The sequence below is a fragment of the Megalops cyprinoides genome, chromosome 17 (genome assembly GCF_013368585.1).
Source record: "Megalops cyprinoides isolate fMegCyp1 chromosome 17, fMegCyp1.pri, whole genome shotgun sequence".
Classification (NCBI taxonomy): domain Eukaryota; kingdom Metazoa; phylum Chordata; class Actinopteri; order Elopiformes; family Megalopidae; genus Megalops; species Megalops cyprinoides.
The window spans coordinates 28767157-28778249 of record NC_050599.1 but is presented as its reverse complement, the minus strand read 5'-3'; the positions used below and the strand labels follow the sequence as shown (position 1 = coordinate 28778249).

Sequence of the window (11093 nt, the reverse complement as noted above, 5' to 3'; positions counted from 1 at the left end):
AAAGGAATGTCTCCTAACCTGTAAGCATGCCCTCATAGCTGCCACATCCAAATATTTCTATATCCTTATTAAGAAAAATAAGGACAATCCTAGGTATCTGTTTAGCACTATCGCCAGATTAACTAAGTCCTGCATCAGTTAACCCTAACATGCCAGCTATTTATAGTAGCAATGAACTTCTTCAATAGTAAAATCATAACGATAAGAGACACAATACAAAAATTTTCATCAACTTCTGCCTCCTGCCTGGCCAGTCCCGTCCCAGACAACATAGGTACATCTATTAGGCCCGCCTCGTGCTTTGACTCTTTTATACCCATTGAATTTGGCAACTTTTCTTCTCTTCTCAATTCATCTAATAACTCTACCAGCCAACTTGACCCCATACCAACTGGCTTCCTAAAACAGCTATTGCCTGCAATTGGCACACCACTGTTAAATCTTATCAATGCCTCTCTTATGTCTGGACACGTACCTCAGCCCTTCAAAGTAGCAGTTATCAAGCCTATTCTGAAAAAGCCTAATCTTGATCCCAATGACCTGTCAAACTATAGGCCCATCTCGAACCTTCCATTCCTCTCAAAAATTCTGGAAAAAGCAGTATCAGAGCAACTCTTTGCCTTTTTACACTCTAACAACATTTTGGAAGTTTTCCAGTCCGGATTTAGACCTCACCACAGTACGGAAACCGCTCTCCTGAAAGTGCTCAACGACCTTCTACTCTCCTGTGACAATGGCTGTATCTCTCTTCTTGTGCTACTTGACCTGAGCGCTGCCTTTGATACCATCGATCATTGTATCCTCCTTGACCGCCTCGAAAACCTGGTTGGCATAAGTGGACAGGCCCTATCTTGGTTTAGGTCTTATCTATCAGAACGATATCAGTTTGTCTCCATCAACAACGAATCCTCCGCTCGTTCCAGAGTAAAATATGGTATACCTCAAGGATCTGTGCTTGGACCTCTGCTCTTCTCGTTATACATGTTGCCTCTTGGCGATATCATCCGTAAACATGACATTAATTTCCACTGTTACGCGGATGACACGCAGTTATACATATCAGTCAAACCCGATGTCCCTCTGAATATTTCAAACATGGAGGCCTGCCTAACAGATGTAAAGAATTGGATGGCCCGAAACTTTCTCCTCCTCAACCCGGACAAAACCGAAATATTGGTCATAGGCCAAAATTCAATCAGGAGCAAACTCACTCATTTTACACTGGACCTTGATGGTGTGTCCCTTGCCCCGAGTGCAGCCATCAAAGACCTTGGTGTTGTTATTGATCCTGAGCTCTCTTTTGAAACTCACATAACTAACACCTCTAGGACTGCCTTCTTCCATCTGAGAAATATTGCTAAAATCAGGAAAATCGTATCAATTAACGACACTGAAAAACTAATCCACGCCTTTGTAACATCCAGATTAGACTACTGTAATGCCCTCTTGTCAGGATGTGCAAACGTCTCATTAAAACCCCTTCAGCTGGTGCAAAATGCAGCTGCTCGAATCTTAACTAAAACTAAACGCTGTGAGCACATCACCTCAGTTCTGGCCTCTCTCCATTGGCTACCTATTAAATACCGGATCATTTTTAAAATACTCTTACTCACATTTAAGGCTTTAAATGGGCTTGCCCCCCCCTATCTTAAGGACCTTCTTCATCCATATCTTCCGCAGAGAGCCCTTCGCTCCCAAAATGCCGGGCTTCTCACCATTCCAAGAGTGGGCAAAACTACTGTAGGCAGTAGAGCCTTTTCCTATCAAGCCCCTCTCCTGTGGAACAGTTTACCCTCTGAGATTCGGGGAACAGACTCTCTCTCCACCTTTAAGTCTAGGCTCAAAACATATCTATATAGTAAATCCTTCAACTGAGGGACATGGCCTGGTGCTGGCGTGGATCATAGAGTCTCTGGTGGACTAAGTGGTCATTGCTTTCATGGACCCTGTGCCGTGATCTGGTGTTGACTGTCTTAGGGTCGCCCTCATGACCATGCCGGTCCCTTGCCTCCCGTCCCCTAGGTATGCTGCCATAATGTTAGCCTGCCGGGGTCTTTCCTTGTTGCACACTTTTTTCTCTGCCCCTCCTCTCCTGCCTCTCTGTTCTACATCCCTGCCATTCTTATCATCCACTAACCACAGTTTTTTGTTTGCTTCCTATTCCCTGCTCCGGGCTCCTGTCCGGAGCTGTAGCCTAAGCGTCTCATCCTGTTTTCCAGTCCTGCTACCTCGCTGCCCTGCCCATCAAAGCCAACTGCATTCCAAGACCCGGACATCCTAGGAGACATTCTTATAATTACTCTACTGTTAACTACTATTGTTCTATCTGCCCAGTGCCGGCCAGAAGCAGATGGGCCCCCCCATGAGCCCGGTTCTGCTCAAGGTTTCTTCCTGATAGGGAGTTTTTCCTTGCCACTGTTGCCTTAGGCTTGCTCTCAGGGGGTCTCAGGCCTGGGAACAATGTAAAGCTGCTTTGTGACAACTTGTGTTGTAAAAAGCGCTATACAAATAAAAATGAATTGAATTGAATTGAATTGAATATTTTAGGTGCGCACAATTTATCACAGTTGTTGTTTATCACACCTGCAGTTTTGCGTAGGCTATGATGTATTTAATGTTGACATCACGTTTCCTTTTAACATTAATAAAGTCCTTATTAATAAATACTGACAAATCAACATAGTAGGCTACAAAACAAAACAGAAATGTGATGCATAAGCCTATGCATCACATTTGTAGCGTGGGCTATTATGCCTACATTAACAACAAATAAAAATACGACATCACTGACCAGGCTTACAAGTATATTAAAATGTTTGGGCTGGGTTAGTTCGAAACTTCGTTAATAATAACTTCGTTATTCGCTTCGGATACAAACGTGGCTCTTTTTTCCTCAGTGCTTTTTTAAGTTTTAGCAAATGACATGTATTTAGGCTATTATACGCGTTAAAATGTGGGGTTCTTTTACCTTCCTAAAGACGAAGTACACTTTGCTGCCGCATGATTGTTTGAATAGCATGATGCAGTTTCACGTAATGAATATTACGATTTAATTATTATTAATTAATTTGCTTTCACACATGCTGTTTTGCCGCAGAGCAGGCTAATAATGGACATGATATTTGGAACAATGTAGAGTAACTTTTAAAATGCAATAAAACTATTTACAGATTCGTATATGCCGCCCGACCGGATATGAGAATGAACGAATCAGTGAGTCAAAGATTTGAATCATTTATTGAAGTGAACGAAAGGAACCGAATCACTAAAAAGAATCGTTTTGAACACCACTACTAATGACACAAGACAAGATTCTTGCATGATATCATTGATAACGCTCTCCCTCAAAACTCTGATTACAAGCGCAGTCAGGTCCGCTGATTGGTTCACTGACGTTAGGCGCTAAATCCAGAGCCTCTGGCTAGACCCGAGTCATATTTAGGGAGACGGCTAACTGTGTCCATAGTAATTCGTGTAGATGTTGCGCTGCAGGCAAATTTACCTAAATTCAGTGTTCAGCGTTGTATTACGCTGTATCCTGTGTCGGAGATAAGTAGAGCGGTACGATCGCGCTCTTCCTGAGTCCCGGCGTTCAAACCCCGTCACAGCTGTCATCTGAAACGTACGGGAAGCAACCACATATCCAGATGCGGGGAGGGGGGTCGGTCGGACTGGTTTGGAAAGGGCTTTGAAACACACACATTTTGGGAAGCACTGTCTTGGTGAGTAGGATTCCATTTTGAAATTATTCCACTGCCTACACAATTCCACACACACATATATGAACTGAATTCCCTAAAGTGAAATATATTCTCATAAGCCACCCCCATTCACGTCGTGTCCTTTAGATTCATCCACTTTTGCTCGAAATACGGGGAAAGTGGAGAGGCGTTTCGTCAAAATATTATTGTAGTCAAATGTCATATGCCTCTAGAGTGACCACCTACAGCAATATCCAAAAAGGAAACTATCCTTTTTGCCTTTATAAAACAATATGCTTAACTTTATCTGAAGGTGCACAAAGGGCCTCGATCAGTGGCCCTAACCGGGGAGTTTCTTACAGGAGCTATGCGATCATAGCTGCTGCTTAGCGGCTTGCACATGAATTTGGTTCGGCCTTTCTCATCCTGTGTGGAGCTTCTTCGTCAGTAAGTAATAACCTCAGATAACTTTTGGGAGCCATCTAAAGTCTCCACAGTGCTGTTGAAGATAAACATGTTGCTCGCGTTGTTTCGTAAATAGCCAGATCGCTAAATACCTAACGTCAGTGCAGTCAGCGACACAGAAAGAGCGGTAACGTTATAGTGCCTATCGAATGAGTGAGATGGAGATTTGGCTAACATGTCCCTCAGGTCGGGTGATAATTGACAGGTGTGCTGTGAGTCTGCGACAAATTGGACTCATTTCGTATCTTGGTAGCCAATTTACAAACCATCATCACACACTGTCTCCAGTTAATCTCGGTGGAGAGTGTCATAAATCCCTGGAGCAAAGGTGCTAATTTACCTAGCAAGGCAGACATTTATTAATGTCGCTGCCTAGATGTGCAAGTAGCTAACTAGCTGTCTAAGTAGCTAGATGAAAGAAACAGAGAAAGGGAACGCGACTCTGGAATTTAGCAAGATTGTGAATTCGATTACAAATCAGAAATAAGTTCAGATGTTGATTTTTGAGTCATGTTTCTGTAATATTACCTGTAATATTTCTCCCTCTCTCCCAGCAGTATTCCGGCTGCCCATCTGATATAGCTTGCCAGTCACCTGTCCCTGCTGTCACAATGAGCTCCCGCCAGTGTAAAAACTGCGGCGGCGCGGAGATAGATATCGATCAGGCCAGGGGCAGTGCTGTCTGCACGGGTTGCGGTTCGGTGTTAGAGGACAACATCATCGTATCCGAGGTCCAGTTTGTGGAGAATAGTGGCGGGGGCTCTTCGGCCGTGGGGCAGTTCGTCTCTGCTGATGGTGAGAGCCCGCTAAAGGCAACAGCCCGGTCATGCGCGGGCTAATGTCTTCCCACCCAATACACATGATGTTTGCCCATCTTTCAAGGATGCCGAAACCTCACGACCATATAAAAACGAGTTCGTAGTTGTACCTCAAAATTGGGAGTTTGTAAATTGTTGCAGATGCTCTTATCCAGAGCTACTTAGTCTTCTGCATTTATACAGCTGGATATTTATTGTGGGTTAAATACCTTACCCAAGGGTACAACAGTAGTGCTCCAACAGGCAACCAAACCCACAATCTTTGTTAGGATCCTTCCTCCTCACCACTCCACCACACTGTTGCATATGTTCATGTTTAGGATTTGTTAAGTTCCGTGATGGCCATATGATTAGTTTACCTCAATCAGGGGTTCTCAGCCATTTGTGATTACTGTTTGGCCCATCTCAAGTAGACCAAAAAGAAGTTACATAAAGGGGACCAAAGTAGCTTTGGTCCTGCCCTCTCTGGTACCTTTGACACCATTAAAACACACTTTGTACTTTAAAAGACATCATGCTCACATTTCAGTGGTTGACTGTCTTTCAGTGGTGAGCTTTATTTGGGGAAATAATGATGCAGCAACAGTAACAGCAACAGTGCCCAGTTTTTTCCCCAAACTGAGTCTATTGTATTTTGTTTGGGTCATTGCTGAACATTACACTTCCCATAAGTATGTCCAAATGGTGATTCAGTGCATGATCCAAAGTATGTTTTCCCCAAATATGAGTATTTTCAAATACCAGATATGTGATACTGTTGAGCTGTTGAATTTATGTTGCAAGCTACAGTCTGAGAACACCTCCAAAGGTGTTTCCCACAAGATGGCAGTAGGACAGTTACTGTTGTCTGAAATTATGGCATTTCCTTTCTAATTCATGGTAACATTTTTGTTGGGAAATATGGAAATTACAAGTAATCAAGGATTGGTAGTACCAGGCAATGCTTATTAATAGTCAAAATGTGTTAATAGGGTCATAGTCAATAGGGTAAATGTGTATGTCATTGTGATTTTGAATGCCTGCTGTCTGTTCAGTCTGGACATTGTCACTTTGAGAGTTTCATTTCCTTAAAAAAGTCCACACACTATTGTCCTTCATATGCAGGACCTTTGTATCACCTCCTTGCAAGAGGAGACTCAGTTCAGTTACATGTTTTGACGGCCAGGGGATGCTGCTGTGCAGCACAGCAATTACAGGGTATTCAGACTCCATGTTCACACTTTGCCAAACAGGCAAGCATTGAATGGCCATGACAAGATGAAGTAGGTCACTACAACTGTCATGTAATACTTTGTGCATCTTACTTCTTCTTTTCAAGGCTGATGTTTCAGTATAATGCAGCATGTCCACAACATGGGAGAGATTTTATTGCCCAAGTCCCTTTACCTTTCCCAGTCATTTCTATGGCTGCATCAGTGCAGACACAGCTCAGACAGTGTCCAGAGGAAAAGCTGTTCACCACCTTAGAAATGACCTCCACGGTCCATTTTCTCTTGAACAAAAATATGCTCCCTAATGTAATGAAATCAATGCTGTACCTGTAGATGGCAATATGACCCTCCAGCTAGACCATGTTGCGCTTCTCTGCAATCTGTTCCCCAGTTATGTAAGCACAGATGTAGGTTTTGGGTGATGCCCTCAAATGCAGCATTTACATGAATTACAACTCCTCTACTGCTGGTTGTAAGTGATGTCATCAAACCTGTGAAATATCAGTAGACAAGAGAACAGCCTTGGAGTATGTTGGGTGTATTTTTCTCTACCACAGTGGTTCAGATAGATGACCATAGTACAAGTGGCAGCCAGAGATCTTGTATAACACTACCTTGGGCCTTGGGACAATTAGAATCACATAATTTGGGCCCATTGCCTTAAATGTCACAAATTACAACAAAATTATCATCATATGGTATTCTGGTGGACTTATACTCTACAGGTATCAAGTGCAGTTAGTTTTGTTTCCTTGGTGAGTATCAACAGACCGAACACACACTGCTGTTGCCTGGACAGTCATATTTACTTTCAGCACTGGACAAGAAATCACTTAATTTTGTGACTGATGCAAGTGCACTTTTTCAAAACGCTGCAGGACCACAATTTTAGAGTACAGTTTTATCAGGAAATTTTTAGGTCTCCTTTGTGCCTGTAATTATAATTGAATGAGAACTCATTTTCCAGTTTAGCAATGTATTGTACATGTAAATGGATACTTCAGTTGAGCACTGCACCTAATGTTATAATCAAAGCACGAGTCATATTTCATTTCAGCAGCCTGAAATTCAAAATCATGTTTTTCTAATTGGGGATTTTTATTTAGAAAGTGTTCATGACAGGTACACTTGACATGTACACTCATTTTGTAAGTTTTTTTCTCTCTCTCAGCAGTTATGAAAATCAGGCCCACTATTTTTATTACTACAATTGATTGTAAGCTCTTGGGGAAAAAACTTCTCAAGCTTCGCAGTTCTCATACCAGACAGCTTGACATATGCTACTTGTTACCTCTCAAAACACTCACCATCAGAAATGTAAGCCTTTTAACTTTTAACAGCATAATCATGAGCAGAGAGGAGTTGTGTTATATAATGCATAAAAGGCTAGCACGGCTGGCAGAAAATTATCCTCCAAACACACTGGGTCACCAAAGCAATGTGGGGAGTTTAGAAAAGGACAATGACTCTGCATTCATCCTGGTCATCCATTCTCCTCCAGTAAGCAGCACTATCAGATCAATAGGTACTGAGAACAAATTCACCTTGAGAGCTGTTGTACTAAAGGCTCTTAGCACATACTGAATGTGTGTTAAAGATTTACAAAGATTCGATGCAGGTGACTAGATCCTATTTAATATGGTTTCACCACTTATGGTCTTTAAGTCATAAGCTTCAGTGAAGCCATTGACTGCCATATCCTGCAGGAAGTAACTTGTCAGGATCAGGTTACAAACCCCTTTCCCTCTGCCATGAAAAGACAGATTTATATACTTAATTCTTTAAGTGAATATGCTGTGTAAGCATCAAAGTGTGCTTTTGTTTGATTAAACCAAATGACTATCTGCAGTGATTAAGAAATCTGTTGAACTGTCACAGGATATTGGTTTCGGTGAGAGCGTACCTGACAGGGTTTATTCTACACAGATCTAGATTTGATCAGCAATTTAGGAGTGTGTGGCATAACCAGCAGCATCGATAATGACACACAGAGTATTTCTGTCACTAGACAGTTGTATGTCATACAAGCGCACCCCATCATGACCATATGATTGAACTCAAAGCCCACCTCCAAGTCTCAACAAGGAGGAAAAAGGCAGTAAAAAGCAATGGGAGAGACAAGCATTTATTGAAACTGAACTATTTTTACAGTATCTTAAAGGACAAAGAACTTAAGCCTAGAGAAGCAAAAGTATCATAATGAGTGATGATTTGAAAACAGGGTCATGAAGGGATTTGCAGTGTCAGGTTAAGGCAGTGTATTACCTCTCTCGATGCCTTCGTGTACACTGGCACTGTTAGTCTGTTGAGCACCACTTCTGACAAGGACAAATTTGCTGGGGCCACCTCTCGAGCTCTTAGGAGCACACTTAATCTGTAAAGGATTATCAGGATCATCACCGCCAGGGGAACCTGCAGAAGCCTCAATGTGACTGGAGATGGGTTGGACCGCACTGGAGGAATAACTGCCATCATCCTGTAGAAATGCATTTTTTTCCTGCATTCCCAGCAAATGTGTAGCTCTGCTGTGGGTAATTACGTAGCTGCCTGATGCTGATTGGACGCTACTTGAGGCATGGTGGTTACTGCCACCCTGGGTAACTTTGTTGTGACTCAGTGTGCTTGGACTCTGGGCAGCTATGGGAGTGCTAGGGCCACTGCCTTTCACACCAGCTCCATAGTGATTGGCAACTGGTTGTACTCTGTTAGAAGAAACTCGCATGCTGCTTCCACTGTGGGCATAGGTGCTAGGGAGTGGCTGAAGTCTGTCAGGGATATGTTGGGTGCTTTCACTCCAAGGAGCCCCATGGTAGCTGGGGAGCTCGTTAGCACTGCCAGCTTGGCTAGTTCCATAGCCACTGGAGACTGGAACATTACTTGAGTGGATAGGAACATGTTCCGTACTGCTACTGTTGATGGTTCCTTGTTGACTGGGGACATGTTGCATGCCAACACCCTTGACAGCACCATGGTGGCTGGGAGTATTTTGGGTGCTGACCACCTTGATGGTTCCTTGGTAGTTGGGCTTGCTTTGGGTGCTGATACCTTTGACAGCTCCATAGTGACTGGGATCATTGGGTACATGGTGGGCACTAACACCTTCCCTAGCTCCATGGTGACCAGAGACACTGGGGACACGTTGGGCATCAATATTCTCCCTAGCTCCATAGTAACTGGGAGCACTGGGGGCATGTTGGGCACTGACACTCTCCCTAGCTCCATAGTAACTGGGAACACTGGGAACAGGTTGGGCACTGACACTCTCCTTAGCTCCATAGTAACTGGGACCACTGGGGACAGGTTGGGCAGCGATACCCTCCCGAGCTCCATGGTGACTAGGAACACGTTGAGTGCTGACACCAGTTCCACTGCCACGGAGGACTGGTTGGACTTTGCTGGGGGCATTCTGGCTCGGTACTACATTAGTACTGCTTTCTCGGGCAGCCACATGGTCAGGAGGACTGCTTCCACTTTGGCTTCCTCCATATCGACTGTGAAAAATATCATGTCCCAAGGCTGAGTGGACGTTGCTGTGGATAAGCTGAGTGCTTCCAGCATGGGGAGCTTCATAGCGGCTGGAGATGGGTTGGGTCCAGCCACCTTCACTGACCCTGTAATTACTCAGGGTCTCCCCACTCTGGGCAGCTCCAGGTCTATGTCTTACACGTTGAACACTACCCCTCTGACTTGCACTGTAAACACTGGGGCCTGGACGCACAGCGCTGGGGACACGTTGGGGGCTACCACCTTGGGTCAGCCCATACTGGCTGGGAGCATTTTGGCCACAGTCGGGGGCAGGTTCATGCACTGTTCCATCTACAAAAGGGAATAAGGTGAGCGTTACCATTTAATGATATTTAAATGGGGTTTCAGGTGTACCATACAGGAGGAAAGTGTGCATCTCTTTTGAATAAAAAGTTTTTTTACATTTTGCGGTGGAGCTTCCTTCAACTTTAATAGAGCCAAAGCCAGGTGTCTCAGACTTGAACATCCTGTCCACAAACAGCCTATTGATAGTGGTGATTGGATAGAAGCATCGCACTGTAAGCCTGCAGAGAGAGGTCAGAAATCAGCATTGTCAACACATTTGTGATATAGGGTTCATTGCACTTTTTGTTGCGTTGCTGTCATTTTGAGATGTAATTTTAAATTTGAAAGAATATTATTCCAAAAACAGTCCTGATGCAGTTCACTGTTCAAGCTGTTAGCCATCAAAAAATGAATACATTTTTCGCATGATATATTTCAATTGTACATCCACTTCATCTCATTTTATTGGTTAAAATTACTGAACTGTGCTCCTTTTTGTGCTGTAAATTAGTGTTGTGCAAAGCACTTGATTCCATTTTGAAATGCCAGTGTCTGATGGAAATTGAATTTCCATTTCAAAACAGTCATGCCATAATGGAAATGCCATGGAAAATAGTAGCGAGCCTTATAACTACGTAGAACATTTAAACTCATACCATGCTTACAACCAATTCATCACCACAATGAAGTAGTTCACACTTACTCTCTTGCTGCAGTCTTAGCCAATAGTCTTCATTTTACTCAGGAAATAGAACACTAGGAAACTGTTCTGAGGAGCAAAACCAGAACTCGAAATGTTCCAGCATTTTGGATGATACACATTAAAACTAGCAGGTTAACGTGTTATTTTCCAGGAAATTTTCATATTTATTGCATGAATTGAAAAAACGACCTTACCCTGGCAGCTAGGCTATATCAATGGAAAAGCTGACAGATTCAGTGGTGTTGAGCTAGCAGCTGCAGCTTACCTGTCCCGAAACCTTTCAGGGCTCTTAGTTGCAACTAGCAACAGTCTCTCCTGCAACCCCGCCCTTCCAGTTTATCCTCAGTCAACAAGGATGCTCACTCCCATGGGCTACCAAGTGAAT

General features: G+C 43.4%; 1 protein-coding gene across 3 annotated transcripts in view; it reads left to right on the top strand.

Moving 5' to 3' along the window:
- The first annotated feature begins 3895 nt into the window (after positions 1–3895).
- Positions 3896–11093, top strand: part of LOC118791937 (transcription factor IIIB 90 kDa subunit-like) — a 63486-nt gene continuing 56288 nt past the window's right edge. For 2 of the 3 annotated variants that reach the window (XM_036549504.1, XM_036549502.1), the window contains exons 1-2: positions 3896–4148; positions 4721–4961. In XM_036549504.1, coding sequence (XP_036405397.1) covers positions 4778–4961 — 184 coding nt within the window. In that variant the 5' untranslated portion in view covers positions 3896–4148; positions 4721–4777. The remainder of the gene's footprint in view (positions 4149–4720; positions 4962–11093) is intronic. The other variant, XM_036549503.1, reaches the window with a different exon arrangement.